The sequence below is a fragment of the Cimex lectularius genome, unplaced genomic scaffold (genome assembly GCF_000648675.2).
Source record: "Cimex lectularius strain Harlan isolate CLEC.00 unplaced genomic scaffold, Clec_2.1 scaffold170, whole genome shotgun sequence".
In the NCBI taxonomy this organism is placed as follows: Eukaryota; Metazoa; Arthropoda; class Insecta; order Hemiptera; family Cimicidae; genus Cimex; species Cimex lectularius.
This window is the reverse complement of record NW_019392810.1, coordinates 349884-368239: the sequence shown is the minus strand read 5'-3', so window position 1 is coordinate 368239 and position 18356 is coordinate 349884. Positions and strand designations below refer to the sequence as shown.

Here is an 18356-nt window from a genome sequence, read left to right as displayed (position 1 = left end):
AAATATTCATTATAGCCACACGCAACTATCCAAAAATCTGAAACATGTAAAAACACTGCTAACAAAAATTGTTTTAAAAATGTGTAAAAAGATTACACATAACATTTCAATTTAATTTTAAAATTGAGTAGTGGAGAAAAAATTTTATTCACAATAATATAAGAACAATTTATTTACATCATTTGTTTTTAAGAACACAAAATTTTGGATATTACACTTGTGAAATTTAATTGTTATAATAGCCAATAATTAATACCTTTAATTACTGTAGAATTTTCGAAGTCCGAGAAAATTGCCCAGAAGTGTGCAAGTGAAATTTGAATACTCATCTCAATATTGTACAAATCTGAAAAAGTTCATATTACTTGCACAACTTAATTTCAACAATATGTAAAATATAAACATTTTAATTTAATTTCAGAAGTGAGTAGTGGTAAAAATGGTTTGTCCACAGATATTCGGATAATTTTTCTTCTCATCATACAGATTATAAATGAATTATTATAAGGCAATTTCTTGCTTTACCTAGTAAATTGGGTATCACAAAGACTTGTTTTCCAGGGTTGATATTTTGCCTTGGTTTTCCTTTACTTCATGTTATGTGATGTTATTTCATGCGAATCAAAACGAAAAAAATATTAGTGTTTTCATATTTTAAAAAAATTCAAAAAGTTATTTACTTACAGTGTAAAGTCTGTTTTTTACCTCCTAAAACAAAATCACAATAAGGAAAAAATAATGTTTTATATATAACTAGAAACAGGAGTCAAAGAAATGAATAAACAAATTTATAATAAAATGAATTATAATTGAATTAGATTTCCATTTTACAAAAGACCTAGTCTGATTTCTTCGGCCTGGTTTTCTTGACTTGGAGGGTCCTCTTCTGTGAGTTCAGGATGGCGCTGGCTCGCCTCAAAGCGGCCTGGAAGAAAAGGGATTTTAGAGCTCATAACTCATCTTGCCCAACCATTTTTTTTTTTTTTTTAATTCAGTTTTATATTACGATCAACTCACTTTGGTCAAATCCCTCCTGTATTTGTTTGCTCTCATGAATCTGCGGAGTTTAAACAAGGCAATTCTAGGGCCGGCCTTCATTGTACGAGACACGTAGCACGATGCTGGCTTGTTCTAAAAGAAAGAGGAAATGGGTTTTTAGTTTTATTCCACCCAAATTCAACTAAATTGTGATTTGTATTAATGATAAGGCCTTTAAGCCTATTAAAACACCTTATCTTATTTACAAGTTTACACTGCAAATTCGTCAATTTTGGTACCATTGTATGAAGTTGTTCACTTCTAAATCTATCTGTTGCTGCGGGAAGTGAAATCTGTCTACAGACTTTAATAAACTCTACCATTCTGACTTGAATCATCTCTGAGCATTCTGGTTTTGTGATTTTGGGTTCTTTAATGTGACATTTGCACAATGTTTATATCTAAAGCAATGTCGGATCAGTAGGTTCAGGTTGTCCAGTCATATTTTGAACTTGAACTTATAAGTCTACTCATTAACAAATTCAACATGGGTGACCCCACAGTGGAGTCAAACAACTCTCTCTGAGGCACAGTACCCACTGGAGCGATGCGATAGTACGCATGGAGCTATTTTTAATCACTCGATATGACTTTTATCGGTGCACTCTCATACCCACTGGAGCGAAGGGACAAGCAATACGATATAGTACCTTTTTACATTAAACTGTTATGTATGCTGATGATGTATTACTGGCAGATACTCCTTTGGTATATAAAAATGATAGATTTAAAAATGTACTGCGACTACTAGAAACTTAGAAGTTAATACCTTCCAAATCAAAAATTATATTTAAAAACAATGAACATAATTTACAACCAAATGAAAAATGGAAATTTAAAAATGAAATTTTAGAAACAGTTGAAACATATAAATAATTGGAGGTCTCATTGTCACAATAACAAAGGAAATGGAAATATAAAAATAAGTTAATAGTTTTTGCTTCATAATGTTGGCGTAGCTACGGCTAAGTTTGCATATATAATTTTTCTGTAATTAATGCTGTGTGTCTTTGTTAATGCAGACCATTTCTAGAAAGTTGCATGTTTTGTTACGTTTTTAGTATTTGTATTTTGTCAAAATCAAAGTCTTGTTGTTTTTCAAAGTGGTGTGTGGCCAACAATGTGGGATTGGTTTTTGGTGTTTTACAGTCATGGTTGTTTGTCCGAATTTTTAGATAGTTCGATGTAATTCTAATGTACGTTGCTGGACATTTCATAAAATTAATTTTATAAATAACTTTTTTTTTTAGTTGAGATATATATATATATATAAAAATTTTTTTTTGTTATGCTATTTTAATGTGTTCTGTGGAGAGAAATTTATTTAATTTGTGTCACAATGTGTGGATGAATGGAATGGACGTGTACATTGATGGGTATGATTGTGTTGATGTGTTGTATACTGTGCAGGACGTCATTTTGTGTAGTGCTGAGTTATAATTGTTTATGATTTGTTGATTGTTTTTAGGGTAGTTGTTATATAAGATTTGTTTATATGTTTGAATATTTTTTAGGTGAAAGGAGATATGATTCTGTGCAATAATACTTTAGCTGTGTTTAATACTGTAGGGGTGATGTGTTGTTCCTTCATTACCATCCTTCATAATTAATTAATTTTTTTTTTTTTTTGTAAGGCCTTGGTTGAGATGAAAAAATGAAGTGTTATGAGTGGGATTCGAACTCATGACTTTCGGCTCAATATGCCACTGCTTTAACAACTTGAGCTATCGTGACTTCAATCCTCTCGGATACCAACTCCCTATTTCAACCTACCACCTTTCACATTCCCCCCCTTCTCAACCAAGACCTTACATAAAAAGAATTATTAAACGAGATAATTAATATGATTAATTATGACTAAACACAAATGGTTAATCTTAATAATTAACTTCCTTTCCAATACTGAATGCCAAATTTACAAATCCAATCCAGAAAATCCCCATTCTCAACTACCTTTGAGTTAAATAAAACTGCCTATGATCAAAGAAAATTCCCCAGATTTACCGCATTCCCCACCCACCCTGTCACAATAATATAAAAACAGCGAAATAAAAATTCACATTTCACCACTTTAGTGAGTATGAAATACTTGGTTCAAAATTTATATTTACATCTTAAATTGTATTTTTTCCAGTCGACGTATGTTTTGTAATTTACCCAAGCCCTGAAGAAGATCCGAATAAAGGTTGAAACGTAAAACAAAAAAAAATGAAAACGGTGTTTTTCTAAACTTAAACCAAGCTCATTCTTGACCGCTCCTCATGACTTCAACAAATTATTTAAGAAGTGGATTAAGCACTTAACACTAAATTAAAGATGATTTTTGCAAACGATTTAGATAAAGACTGAGAGTGGCCTATACTTCTGTCACATATAAATATTGCTATTATAATACCAAATAACAAAGAACTAGACATAATGAAAGAAGTATTACATCTGTACTTTTGTAATTAACGTTTTTTTTTGTTTTGGTTAAATTTTAATATTTTGTACAACTAATAACAAACCAAAAGAGGGGTGGCCTATAATTTAGTCAAGGAGAATTGTCTGAGACTGCAGTTCGGTTGGTTTGGTTTTAGTGGACGGAAAGCAGTAGATAAGAGATTTTAGGATTGGTGGTTTTGTCGGCCGGATGACAGATACATGATTGGAGAATTTTTAGTGGAGGGTAGAAGAGCATGTCGTAGCAAATGTATCATCAGGTTGAAGGGTTTCTACAAACACGTCTCTCGACATGAATTGCAAAAGTGAACCCGCTGATACCCCCGCCAACCTGATATTCATGTTGAGAGACGTGTTTGTAAAAACCCTTCAACCTGTTGAGCTAAAGGACTCGAAATTTGGATTGTTGCAAAACAACTTCTATGAGTAGGAACCATCTTTTTAAAAAGGATTGAACTCCACCATTCATAATTTCTATTATACTTTGATTACTGAATTTTGATTGGTAACTTGTGCAAGCATCTTTTCATTTTCGTCGTCTCCATATCCTAGTAAGTGACTGTACTAAATATGTAGAAATTGTTATTTTATTTTGTCCCTTCTAGAATGTTTTGACTGATGAAGGACTAAAATAAGTCCGAACATGTTAATAATAAAAAAAATCATGAACTGCTAGTTGTTCATTCTCTGGCCGCCACCTTGACAAATTCTCCAATCATCACTTTAGGATATTTAAATACTTACGTTGTACTTCGCTCTCTTCCAGGTGACTTTAAAAGTCATCTTTTCAGCCGGACTTATATCCAGGCTTTTTTTGTGTACCAGACCATTGTAACGGAACGAAGCCAAGTTGAGCAAGTTATGCGGCTCCTGGAGGAAAAGAAAATTTCCTATCAGAACAAAAAAAAAAAAAATTTAATAACGAACATACCGTGCTGAAATGTTTCTTGATGTTTCTTTTTTTGACCAGGTAAGAGTTGAATTTCCTGACAACCAACCAATTCAAATGGGGCGATACGTGAGATGCCATGGCTGAAAAGCGTGGAGTTTAAGTTGGAAAAAGTTATTTTAAAATAAAACCGATTCGATTTCTAAAGAAATTGTCGAAGTCCGGGTTTAAAAAATAAACAATTAAACGTATTTTTGTTGAATTATTTAAATCGAATTTGTTCCCAGCCTCACCTGCTTTCGGATCCTTTAACCTCAAAGAAGTGGGAGACCAACACGATGAGACGGACGACACCACGAGGTTTCCAATCCACTGCCTTACCATTCAAAACAGAAAAAAATTCACGTATTTTGGTTTAAATATACATTTAAAAATAATAACTTATTAGGAAATGTATAAAAATTATTGCTTTATTATATAAACAAAATATTTCAATCTTTTAAAGAAAAAATGTTTAGGTTTAACTATTTTTTAAAAATCTTATTAAAAAATGAAAAATAAATCTAATTAAAAATAATACATTTTATTATTTGTAATCAATATAAAAGGATAAATTATAAAGTATTGAAACTTTTTTTCAAAGTCGATTTTTGCCTTTTTGCGCCCGATAAGGACCGTTGAGATGTGACAGGTAGTAGAAAGGTTTTCGTCCAGCGACCGTTGTCACTTTGTCAGTTGATAGACGAACCACCAACGACTAACTCGCCAAGTTTCTGTTTTGTCGTTTGGCTGGAAATATTCTTTCTTTTTTATTTTTTTATATATTTTTTGGACGAAAATCTCAAAATGAACACGGCCCAGAGGCGAGAGTACGATTTGGCCAAATACACGGTGAAAAATTGGGAAAGCGAATTCAAAAGGACGACGCGCTCCATTCCGACAAAGGTACGAAAGTCGCGTTTATTTTATTTTCGAATTAGAATTTTTTTTTGTAATAAATATTCCGTCTGTTTCGATTTCGATCATTTCGATGTCATTTTTTTTTTTTTTTTTTTTGGTAGAACGACCACAAGGAAAAATTCCAGTTTGCCCAGTCGATTCATTTCGTTGCCATTTTGGGTTCCATCCACGAAGCCCTTTTCTCCTAGTTTTTCAGCCTATCTTTAACTTAAAAACTGTATTTTCTTTTTATTTCACCATGCAGAACAACTTTTCTTCTAGCCACTTTGTAACAGCAAACGCGAAGTGTTTTCTTTTTGTCTCACCTACATCCACGATGGAAAAACAACGTTCTTCCCTTAAAAATTTTAAAGTATGTTGTTTACTCTCATTAAAAGAACGTTCTTACTCACAGTTTGTTGTTTTCAAGCAGCTCATCATCAGGTTGAAATAGTTACAAACTCGTCTCCTAACATCAATTGTAATTGTTCGAGTGATGATGAGCTCGAAGTCAGGGTTGTTGAAAACAACAAACTGAGTAAGAACTATCTTTTAAAGAGATATTCGTCCCTTCGTAATAAACTTATATTACGCACCTTTTTTTCTTTCACACAAATCCACGATGAAGAACAACTTTTCTTTTAGGCTCTTTTATGTTTCTAAATAAAGATGAAACTCGTATTATTTATCGTCTTTTTGTGTCACCTACATACATGATGAATTTTTTTTTCGTTTCATCTACATCTAAAAAACTTTTCCTATTGACACTTTTGTGTCATAAAAAAATAAAGATGAAACTTGTATTATTTATCCAAACATATATCCATGACGAAAACGAGTTAGGATTATGATCTTTTTCATTTAATTAAAACAATTTATTTTCTTAGAATAACTTTAATAAAGGCGAAACTCCCTCTCCATTTTTTAATTAATAAAAGTGAAACTCGGTATTTATTTTATTTTCATTTCACAAAAAAAAACTGCACTTCATATACTGAAGAAGATGAAATTTTCCTTAAAGGTAAAACTTTTTTTATTTGTTGAATTTTCTTTTGTGTTACCTACATCCTTGATGAAAATTTATTTATTTTTCCGTTTCATCTACATACTATGAAAAACAACTTTTCTTCTAAACTCTTTTGTTACTTTAAATAAAGATGAAACTCGTATTATTTATCCTTTTTTTCTTTAAAAAAAATGGGTTAATTACTTTCTTTTCCCTTTAACTAAAACAATTAATTTTCTTCGAACCACTTTGTAACAATAAAGGGAAAACTCCAGGTTTTCTCTTCGTTTCATCTACGTCCACGAGGAAAAAACAACTATTCTTCTAGATTCTTTTGTATCTTTAAATAAAGATGAAACTCGTGTTATTTATCTTCTTTTTTATTTCACATACATCTGTGGTGAAAACTAACTAGGATTGTTAATTTCTTTTTCTTTTAATTAAAGCAATTAATTTTCTTCGAACCACTTTGTAATAATAAAGGCGAAACTCTGATGGGACTTAATAAATCGGTTTATTTATTTATTTTTATTTTATCTTATTTATTTATTTATTTTCATTTCATCTACATCCAAGATGAAAAACAACTTTTCTTCTACTTTTATGTGTCTTTAAATACAAATGAAACTCGTATTATTTATCGTCTTTTTTTTCACATTTACGATGAAAACAAACTAGGCTAATTTACTTCTTTTTTCTTTTAGTTAAAACAATATTTTCTTAGAACAACTTTTTAATAATAAAGTCGAAACTCTCCGATTGTGACTTAATCAATCGGTTTATTTATTTTATTTTCGTTTTATCTACATCCACGAGGAAAAACAACTTTTTCTATACTCTTTTGTGTTTTTAAATAAAGATGAAACTCGTATTATTTATCTTCTTTTTTGTTTCACATATATCCACGATGAAAACAAACTAGGATTATTTATTTTCTTTTAATTAAACCAATTAATTTTCTTCGAACGACTTTGTAATAAAGGCGAAACTCGCTCTACATTTTTTTTATTAATAAATGTGAAACTCGTTATTTATTTTATTTTCATTTCACAAAAAAAATTAATTTTTTTTTTTTAATTTTTTATTTGTTGAATTTTCTTTTTGTGTTACCTACATCCATGATGAAAATTTATTTATTTTTCCGTTTCATCGACATCCACTATAAAAAACAACTTTTCTTCTAGACTCTTTTGTGTCTTGAAAATCGTATTATTTATCCTTTTTTTGTTTCACATATATACACGATGAAAATAAACTAGGGTTTTTTACTTTCTTTTTCCTTAAACTAAAACAATTAATTTTCATCGAACCACTTTGCAATAATAAAGGAAAATTCTCTCCATTTGTGACTTACTAAATGTGAAACTTCGTCTTCTTTTCGTTTCTTAACTTTTCTCCTACACTCTTTTATGCCTTTAAATAAATATGAAACTCGTATTATTTATTTTCTTTTTTATTTCACATACATCTACGTCGAAAACTAACTAGGATTATTTATTTTCTTTTTCTTTTAATTAAAGCAATTAATTTTCTTCGAACCACTTTGTAATAATAAAGGCGAAACTCTCCATTTGAGACTTAACAAATGTGAAATTCGGTTTATTCTTTCTTTCGTATCATCTACATTGACGGTGAAAAATGACTTTGTAAATTTCATAAACGATACTTTAAATATGATGCAAAATAATTGTTCATTTTATATTTTAAATATGATTAAGAACAATTTTTTCTTGCCTTCTTGTGACTTACTTTTTGTCTCAACTGCATGATAATGAAAAAACATAAAAGAAGTTCAATTTTCTTCTAACCAATTTATATCAACCATGAAACTCGGTTTATTTATTTCCATATATAAAAATAAATTTTCAGCTAGCCTCGTTTGTGACATGAAACAAACACAAAAACAATTCGTACTGCTTGTTTAATTAACAGTTGAATTCCTTCTGTTAAATTTTATTTGCCAACAAAAACTCTCAACATATAAACAACTATTAATTGTTGTTCGTATATATATTTATATTGCTAATTATTAACGTTACCTTATCTACATAATTACCTTTCTTTTGGCCTCTTTTATGACAAAGACGTCAATGTGCCTATTGTTTTCTTGAAATAGGATTATATTTCCTTTCACTTTCTTTATTGTTTACTTGAAAAGACTGATTTTCCCCCAAAAAGCTTATTTCTTTTCTTGAAAAACCGGAAGTCCATCCTTTACTTACCTCCAGGATAAATATAATATTATCTTTTCTTTTAGCTTCTTTTGTGATAGAAACCAACGAGATAAAAAATGTTGACTTTCTTTTAATCGCTTTTGTAAAATAAATGCAAAAAATGCTTATCCTTGTATCTTATTGTTTGTAACTCAACAGATTATTGTTAACTTTTAAAACTCTAATTATTTTTCTTTCACTGAGATCCACCCCAGTTTTTTAGATTTTTTTTTTCTTTGTGACGAAAAAGATTTGTATTTTTTAAAAATCTTTACCAGAATAATAACCAAAAATTACTGGTGGAAAAATTATATCAATGATGATATTTAAAAAATATGTATGTATACTTACTTGTTGGAAGTTAACCAACCAAAAATATGCATACAAATAATCCAAATAAATAGAGTGGTTACAGTAATGTATTGTGTAAAGATAGTTTAGTTTTGATAGCCTAAATAGATTCCTAAGAAAAGAACAGAAGTCCAAAAGTCTTGTATGGGTTTTCCACATCAGTCTAGGCATAGTCCTAAATATCTAACTTTAGTGGAAATCGGTAGCTCCTTCTTTGTGTTGTACATTTTTTTGTCCAATGTGAATGAACACTGAGTACATTGTGTGGTGATTAGTGACCGTTAATCGATATTTATTTAGAAATCGTGAGATGCGGTCTGGTGTGATGTAGGTTTCAGAAAAACATTTTCTTTATCGTGCCAACGTTTCGATCTTTATTGAATTTTGCATTGTATAAATTCACTTTTCCACACCCAAAATGTAATTGTTATATGTAAACAATGTTTGTAAATCCCAGGCCCTGAAGATGATCTCAATAAAGATCGAAACGTTGGCACGATAAAGAAAATGTTTTTCTGAAACCTACATCACACCAGACTGCATCTCACGATTTCTAAATAAATACTGAGTACATTTTTCCTTATCCAATCTTGTCTTCTCCATGTTGCACCAGTCTTTGATAAGCTCAAGGCGTTCTTGGATGTTGTTGGTTGCTTGGATATGATTGAGGTCAGAAGACAATTGTGGTGTCAGTCTGTATAGGAAAGTCAACAGTATAAATGGTATAAGAATGATTCCTTGTGGGTTAGCTTATATTGGCCCAATTTCTGATTTTTTACTACTGCACCTCACTCTGAAGCAGCAATCAGTTAAATAGGATTCCAGGGTAAGAGAATAAGGATAGGAAGCATTTAAGTTTATAAAGAATCCCTATCCAGGAACGCACCCAAGTAGTACTCACTGTTCTCAATTTTGAAACCCAGCTGGATCATGGAATGATGAGGACGAAATATGAATTGGTGAAAAGAAATAATTCTATGTGAATGTAGGTCAGGTATTAAACTTTTTTATATGGGTCTTTCAAGGATTTTGTATGTCACATGAAGAAAGCTGATAGGTCATATTATTTAAAATTATAATTATATAGATGTGTATAATTACAGACAAGTGTGCTCATAAATAAATTCATATTTAGAACAATGGTTATCTATTACAACCATCACATTTCTTCAGCAGTTTGATCGCCCATCAAAAAAAATGTAAAGTATAAAAATGTATTGAAATAAGAATTATTTTTAATTAAACCTACTGTAGCTTAAATTAATGCTTCATGCAAGAAGGGTGCATCATTTTTAGGCAGAAATGAGAAAATGGCAGGTTTAGGGTTTTTGGTATATTTTCAACAATTTGTATATGACATTACAATTAATTAAGGGTTTTAGTTGAGATGAAAAAAAGTTAATGGCACGAGCGGGATTCGAACCCACGATCTTCGGCTAGATACGCCGCTGCTCTACCACTTGAGCTATCGTGACTTTGATCCACTCTGACACTAACTTCCTATCTCAACCCCATCTTATGGGTTTTCCCTCCTTTTTGCCATTTTTCATTAATTGGTCAAGCGGACCACGAAATTAGTGAATTTGTATATGGAAGAACCTTATATACCCATTCGAAAAGTTAGTGAACCATTCTATGATTTTTACAATTCATGTGAAAGCGATCCTTATTTGAGAGTTATAATTAATTAAGGTTTTTAGTTGAGATAAAAAAGTCAGTGGCACGAGCGGGATTCGAACCCACGATCTTTGGCTTGATACGCCGCTGCTCTACCACTTGAGCTATTGTGACCTCAATCCACTCGGACACCAACCTCCCATCTCAACCACACCTTTTGAATTTTCCCTCCTTTTTGCCATTTTTTATCTCAACTAAAAACCTTAACTAATTATAATATATTAATTGGTCAAGCGGACCACGAAATTGGTGAACTTATTTCAGAGGTTTGAATAACACCATGAAAAGCTATTAAAATTTTTTTTAATGAGATTTGGATGAGGTTTCTTGCATGTTCAAATGAAAAGAAGTTAGAGAAAATAATTGTTACCAAATTGTAGGTTCATCACTTATGTAGATCATGTTTAATTCCTTTTTTTTTATTTGCAGGCTGACATCAAATGTGCCCCAATGAGGATCAAAGAGGCCTACAAAACATATTGGAAGCTGAAGACTCTTGAACTCGAGAACACACTGGCCGACGTTCTCAACGATGAAAATGCCAAAGATTGTTTCAATTCGTCAAACGAAGAGATTAATAAGACGCAGAATTCACTCTCAGAAGATAGCGTCTGTTTTACTGCCATATCTGACAACACCACCGATTCAAGCTTTAGTCTTCTTAACCAATCGACCGAAAGTAAAATAGAATTGTTGAGTAGGCAAATTGAAGAAAAAGAAAGGAGCTTGGGTAAAGTGGGAGAGTTTAGTTTTAAAAATATTCTGAAGAATTTAGGTTACAAAAACCTCGACTCTACTAGCAATATCAATACAGTTTGGGGCACGCACCTCAATAAATCCCAAAACGAAGATGATAAAGACAAGGGTGGGGATGTAAAAAAACTAGAAGCCAAATCTGTATCTTTCAAATATACAGAAAAACTATTTAAAGGGTCAAAATTCAACAAAAGGAATCCGAGAAAACCTTTGAAGAAATCTAAAACAATAGGGGCAATCGAAGTTAAAAGCAATGTAGAACCTGTTCAAGAAATAAATGATGTTCTGAGTGAACCTTTAGTTACAAAAGAAGAAATTATAAAAACTACTTTATCCCAACCAGTTGAAGATAATGATGTATCTTTTAATCTTTTTAATAACAAAACTAAAATAGTCAAGTCTTCCTGTTCCGCTTCATCTACAGGGCAAGCCGTCAGCCTTTTGCAAAAGAAATTTGATGGCGATTTGAAAACTAAGCTGAGCATTCCTGAAATTGATAAAGGCTGGTTGGAAAGAGTGAACCAAATCAACGAGATAACAGAAATTAAAAAGATGGAATGTGTATCACAGGATTCTGGCATTGAATTGTCTCAGTCTCACACTTTACCTGATACGTTAGATAAAAAGTCTGATAGTGATGAAGATCTCATATATGATAGTGACACCGAGACTAATAATTCACCCAATTCATCAAAGTGTCCCCTTAGTCTCCCTGTTTTTAACGATTCAAAGCCCATCCCCCTAAAAGATATTTTTCAAAATAATAAAAGAAGCCTGGCAGAGCCTGATGAGTCGATTTCGAAAAAGGCCAAGCTTGATTGCTACGAATTTAAATTAAATACAACAAAACCAGAAATTTTGGCCCCGGTCAAGAGAGACGAGACTCCAAAGGAAGTTCCACTTGATGTCATTGTCCAAAAGAAACTGGAACAACTTGAAAAGAAGTTAAACAGCGGGAAAGCGAATGAAAATTTTGTGGCTATAAATATACAGAAGAAAGTTTATGCGAGAGGAAAGAAAAAAATGACCTACTCCAAATATAAAAAACAAAAATGGAAACAAATGACTAAAGGTGGTGACATGAATTCAGGAGGTAGTTTTTTTAATGGCGTTAAAAAATGCTTTAAATGTGGCGATGTTGGGCACTATTCTAAAGCATGTCCCAAAGGTATTTATTTTTAATATTGTTAAATAAATAAAGCAAATATAACCTAACACTTGTCTCTATTATTTAAAATAGCAGGGAAAGAACTTTTGCCACTTGAGGAGTATGAATCTGAAGATGAAAGCCCGTTTCCTACATTGGCCGAGGCAGCTCAGATTGTTGAAGAAGCAGCTGAAAAAGCTCATAGTGGCAAGCGCAGGTTCACAGTGTCGACTGAGTCAAACATTGAGGAAAAAAAGAAAACTATAATTTCTCCCCCAGAAGAATTTATCAATTTGGAGGAAGAACTAGTCAAAGAAACCATTGAGCCAGTTTATAAATTGAACGATGATGGATTAATAATAGGTAAGTAAGAATTTAATTAAATTCCATTTCAGTCTAACTACATTGAATATCGGTTTTAGACACCCCAAGGGAAGTTTTTACTGCATTGAAAGAATTTGGTCATTCTGCATTTTTGCCTGGGCAAGAGAAAGCCGTGATGAGGATATTATCTGGGCAATCCACCCTGGTCACATTAAGCACAGGATCAGGAAAATCTCTTTGTTACCAGTTGCCTGCTTACATTTACAGCAAGCATTATTCTTCGTGTATAACACTTGTCGTTTCACCTTTAATCTCATTGATGGATGACCAGGTAGAAAATCGTTATAAATCTCTATAAGTGTACAAATCTAAACAATTTATAACCAATTTTAGGTCAAAGGAATTAATAAATGTTTTAAAATTGCATCATTACACACAAATCAAACGGAGAAAAAAAGAAAAGCAGTTTTAGACGAAGTCAAGTCAGGAAATGTTTCTATACTTCTTATTTCACCTGAAACATTGGTTTCATTAGATTCTGGCTTCGCAAAATCCCTCTTACAGAGTTTACCACCGATCGCTTTCGCTTGTATTGACGAGGCCCATTGTTTATATCAGTGGTGTCATAATTTCAGGCCTTCATACATGACAGTCACTCAGGTATTTTCATTTTGCATAATATTTTGAATTAATTGTACTAAGAAAATTTGTACAGGTTTTGAGGGAGAAATTGGGCGTTAAAACCTTACTGGGTTTGACAGCAACTGCTAGCACTTCAACCAAAGAATGCATTCTCTCTCATCTCGGTCTCGATCCGTACGACCAAAGCGGCGTCATTTCTGATACGCCGATACCCAATAATTTGATATTATCTGTCTCGTTGGCAAACAGTGAAGATGAAAAACAGCAAGCTCTCCTCCGACTGTTGAATGGCAAGAAATTCGGAGAATATAACAGCATTATAATTTATTGTGCAAGGAGGGAACAGTGTGAAAAAGTAGCAAGCTTTCTTCGGACATTCTTGCAGGTTTGTCATCTAGTACTTTGAAGTTAATTACGGTAGTTAATTATTTGTAAATTTTAGAACAAAGACGGGAAAAATAACATAGGTAGGATGTCCATACACGCTGAGCCTTATCATGCAGGATTAACAGCTGGGCGTAGAAATCAAGTCCAGGATAAATTCATGTCAGGTAAATATTTTTAAAATGATAGAACAAATTAATTAGAAAATATGTCATACTAAAAGATAAACATAACTTCTCTCTTCAGGAAAATTAAGAATAGTAGTTGCCACAATGGCATTTGGCATGGGAATCGATAAGAATGACATACGAGGCATTATTCATTACACTATGCCTTCAACTTTTGAAAACTATGTTCAGGAAGTCGGAAGAGCAGGGAGAGATCAGAAGCCTGCCCATTGTCACCTATTTTTAGATGAAAAAGTAATCGTCAATTAAACTTTCACATTACCTTTAAAATAAGCCAACGGTTCTAAAATGTTCCTTTATTTGCAGAAGCACGACTTAGGAGAATTGAAAAGGCATATTTACAGCAACACGATAGACAGGCATACGATCCGAAAGTTCTTACAGCTCGTATTTGTTCCATGCAAGTGCAAAGATGAATGCCCTAAGCACGAAGTCGCTTTCCCCATTGAGGATACCGTCACCAAGCTCGACCTGCCTCAAGAAAACATCAGCACCCTCCTTGCATATTTGGAACTTGACAAAAAGAAATGGATAAAGTGTTTACCGCTAGCCTACACAAGATGCAAAGTCACAAGCTACAAGGGGTCTAGTCATCTAAAGAAAGTTGCTAGAAATGTATGTTTTAATACTTTTTTTCCAATTCAGGATTTACAATAATATGAACTTAAAATTTTACAGTGTCCACCATTGACGATGGCTATGGCGTTAGCCAACCAAGAGGGTAAAGATAGTAAACTACTCGATTTTGACATTATTTCGTTGGCAAGAAATATCAACTGGGATAGCGGCATAGTCAAAAGAACTCTTTATAATTTAGAATGGACAAAAGGTAATGAAATTTATACGAATCAAGGTTTTTCTTTTTTCTTGCTTTATAGTTTATTATATTCCTCTCGAGATTGATAAAGTGAGCTCTGATTTGTCACCAATCATACCAGTCAATGCTGGTGTTCATAAGGAAATATCCTAGGCCCAATCCTATGCACCATCTCTACACTGCTGACATACCTACATAAAAACTCAATTCACAACCTATGTGGACAACACTGCAATCCTGTCTATACACTCCAATCCTACCCTAGCCATAGAAGCAATTCACCATCTGACCCTCTTTTCTGAGTGGTGCACTCGGTGGCGTATCAAGTTGAACGAGCGAAAAAGCTAAAAAGTAACGTTTATTCTCAAACGTAAAACTGGTGCACATAAACAAAGTAATAACTTGAACCAAGGCTGCTACCGTGTGCTTTATCTTATCCATTCAATGCGGGACCGAAATCTGAGACCATCACTCAGCTTTTTTTCTTTTTTCATGAAACGAAAGGTTGATTGTATTTAGGTTCTAATTAATAGCAAATAATGTTTTATGTCTTACAGTTTTGTAGCGTTTTTGACCGTGACTGCACACTGGAGTCAACCGTTAGCGGTGAAAGTATTGAGTATGCAAACCCGCAACTCAATGCATTTTACTCCCTTGGCGTGATACTACGGTTGTTATTTAGAATTTTTGTATTCTAAACCATTTCAAAAATCTATTTGGATAACTTTTTCTTCACCAATGTGTGTATGAAGAAAAACATTTCCATGCTGAACAAAAAAAAAAAACTTTTTTTAGATAAGGACAATTTATTTTTTTTCTAATATTTACGGTTGTTTTTATCCATACTTTTAATTTTCACAAATTGAATTTAAAAAGAAACCAATTTAAAACAGTGTATTTACAACAATAAAATTATATATTTACAATTTTTTTTCAATTGTTTAAAATTAAAAAGTTAAAAAGAATACAAATAAAATTCAATAAAAAATTTTAAAAACCTATTTACAATAATACAAAATAATTATTTGGAGATCATGAGATGCAGTCTTGTATCTTTTGAATTTTATTGTGGCCTTTTCAAAAAAATCACTGGTACCCCGAGAGTTGATATAACCTCTGTTGTTGAGAACCCTCGGGGGGGAAAAAAATTGTTTTTGATGTGAGTGGTATTTCTACCTTGTTTTGCCTACATTTTAACCATTTCTTCACAAGACAGCATTAATTAACGGTCACAACACTAATATAAAATAACACAAATGCTTAGCCCCGGCTTGTTGCTGCACCCCATGCAGTAATTGTTTACGTTCAAATGGTACGGATGTGGTGATAAAAAATGAAAAATATGATTATTGCACATTGTACGCCATTTTGGGTTTTATTCCCCAATTTTTAATGCATAGTCTTTGGCCAGAGCTCAACTGAGCTGTGTGGTGTTTAGCGATGGTTAATTTATTTGGAGATCACAATGTTTTTTTAGGGTTTATATTTTAACCATTTTTCTCATACCATATTCCTATAATATTTAGAGCCCTTACATTTGATTTAACAAATTTCTCTTTTATGATTGTTACCAGTCATCTGCGGAACCCATGCTATAGTAGCCAATCTATCCTATTCCCAATTTTGGGTTCACTCCCCCAGATTTGTATATAATTATCTATATACTATTTTCTCAATGTGTCTTTATTTTGTACAAATAGCAATAAAAAAAAATTATTTAAAAAAATAAATTATTGTAGAAAATGACAAACCAAAGAAATCAGGAATAATTGTGGATATGAACCAGCTTGGTTTCCGTGTCCTCTCTCCTGGTAATTTGAGCGATACTGAACTAGATGAAGCACTTGACATCCTTCATTCAACGGTTGAAGACCAGGAAAAGAACAGCTTATATTCCTTGCAAGTTTTCTACAATGCTCTTAGAAAGTGAGTTGAATCAAGTTAAAGATTTCTGCTAAAATCAAAAACTGTTTACGAGGGCTGTAATATGTGTGTAAGATGTATATTAGTGGATTGTGGTGCCCAAGTGGTTTGAGGCATTTTTATAATTGTTTATATATCACAGCCCTTAAATTCAATTCATTTCTGTTGTAACAATTTCATTCATGGATTCGTTTTTCTTTATTTTAGAGTCGCATACACATCATTAGATGAGTGTATAGACACCGATGACTTGGAGAAGAGCGACAGTTTGAAAAATGAGATCAGAGGGTATTTCGTGAATCCAAATAGCATAAGGAACGTTGAACTTGACCCGGTCAGTTTGGAGAATGAGGGCAGCATAGCCGCCGATATCAGACGGCTCATATCTTTGCACAGATCGGACAACAACTTGACTGGCAGATCTATAGCGAGGATATTACACGGTATTGGCTCTCCTAATTTCCCACCTATTATCTGGGGTCGTACGAAGTTTTGGAGGCTACACTTGAATCAAGACTTCAACTTGCTTTGCAAGTTGGCGACGAAGCAATTAATCCTGATGCGATAACACCTGGTGATAAGTTTTCGTTCCTGTTTTATTTAGAAGTACTATTTAGAGTTAATTTTTGAAAATTCAAAGCATTAACAATTTTGTGAAAAAAATATTTAATCGTTAACCAAAATTGTTTACGCTTAGTATATTTATTTAATTTTTTTATAAACTTGTAAATACTTTTTCTGATAGCAGTTTGAGCTCAAATTTAGTTTATTTATTTATACATTATTATTTAAATTTATTACAGAGTGTTTATTGGAATGAAATAAATGATGATAACATCAAGTTTTGTAACATCTAACTCTCTAATTTAACCCATGTAGTGCAGCACATCAAATGAGTTCCCAGGTCATTTTTCAGATGCGCTATTTTCTATTGGCTCCTTTTTTTTATCCTCCAGTCCCTCCTTTGAAGTAGCTTTTAGAATCAGTGTGAATTGTGAAACACTCAAATTCCGGTATAGCTCCAATGACGCCTGAGAAAATTGGTTGTGAATTTTTTTCCATCTTGTTTGCTTTTAAAGATAAGATTTGATATTGTTCTCTTCATTTAATTTGTAAGTAATTTAATTTTGAAATAAATTAGTTCTATTTTTATAGTAAATATAAAAATGTATTTTTATTTTTAGGGTTTTTAAATTAGTTTTTGATCATTTTTAAAAATTGAGTGTAAAGGTGGCTTCAGACATGCGGGATTAGCCGAATACGGAGCTTTTGCCAAATCTCGCCTAGTGGGGATGAGTGCTTGGTTATTCACTGAGCAACAATATTTGGTCCTCACCTTGCTCAGCTAATTGTCGGTTTTTGCCTGCTTCAAAGTGCTCAAATATTTGTGAATTAGCTGAAATTCCAACACAGTCGGGAATTAACTTTACAGAATGTAAATCAACTGTAATCATCAGTCAACAGTTATTATTTACTGCTATTTAATTTTTAATAATCATCTATTCCTAACTAGTATAGATGTAAACTGATGTATTGGATCTTCTTGAGGTCATTTTACAGGTGAATAAAGAACATCACTATTAGGTTTCACCAAGCTTTCGGCGAATGTTCCGCCATCTT

General features: G+C 32.4%; 2 protein-coding genes across 2 annotated transcripts; one reads left to right on the top strand and one right to left on the bottom strand.

The window, feature by feature from the left end:
* Positions 1-787: 787 nt before the first annotated feature.
* LOC106662826 (60S ribosomal protein L28) lies at positions 788-4745 on the bottom strand. Its single transcript, XM_014387252.1, has 5 exons — positions 4663-4745; positions 4412-4512; positions 4225-4350; positions 1018-1131; positions 788-925 (listed from the first exon to the last, which is right to left on the bottom strand). Exons 2-5 carry the CDS (start codon positions 4508-4510, stop codon positions 839-841), a joined length of 426 nt encoding a protein of 141 aa, XP_014242738.1. The 5' UTR covers positions 4511-4512; positions 4663-4745; the 3' UTR covers positions 788-838.
* Positions 4746-5062: 317 nt separating this feature from the next.
* LOC106662667 (ATP-dependent DNA helicase Q4) lies at positions 5063-17798 on the top strand. The gene is made up of 12 exons (XM_014386916.2): positions 5063-5314; positions 10985-12479; positions 12552-12821; positions 12881-13113; positions 13176-13442; positions 13498-13809; positions 13867-13975; positions 14055-14230; positions 14303-14611; positions 14675-14825; positions 16553-16739; positions 16944-17798. The coding sequence occupies exons 1-12, from the start codon at positions 5216-5218 to the stop codon at positions 17302-17304; spliced, it is 3969 nt and encodes a 1322-aa protein (XP_014242402.1). The 5' UTR covers positions 5063-5215; the 3' UTR covers positions 17305-17798.
* The last annotated feature ends 558 nt before the right edge of the window (positions 17799-18356 follow it).

What these genes read in the sequence shown, in the direction of transcription:
- LOC106662826 (XM_014387252.1), bottom strand. Translation starts at nt 4,510, where the DNA reads ATGGCATCTCACGTATCGCCCCATTTGAATTGGTTGGTTGTCAGGAAA. An exon ending in TCAAGAAACATTTCAGCACG is followed by an intron (nt 4,351 to 4,411) that starts GTATGTTCGTTA and finishes CTTTTCCTCCAG; the next exon opens with GAGCCGCATAACTTGCTCAA. An exon ending in ACAGGAGGGATTTGACCAAA is followed by an intron (nt 926 to 1,017) that starts GTGAGTTGATCG and finishes CTTTTCTTCCAG; the next exon opens with GCCGCTTTGAGGCGAGCCAG.
- LOC106662667 (XM_014386916.2), top strand. Translation starts at nt 5,216, where the DNA reads ATGAACACGGCCCAGAGGCGAGAGTACGATTTGGCCAAATACACGGTG. An exon ending in TTCTTCGGACATTCTTGCAG is followed by an intron (nt 13,810 to 13,866) that starts GTTTGTCATCTA and finishes TGTAAATTTTAG; the next exon opens with AACAAAGACGGGAAAAATAA. An exon ending in TTCTACAATGCTCTTAGAAA is followed by an intron (nt 16,740 to 16,943) that starts GTGAGTTGAATC and finishes TCTTTATTTTAG; the next exon opens with AGTCGCATACACATCATTAG.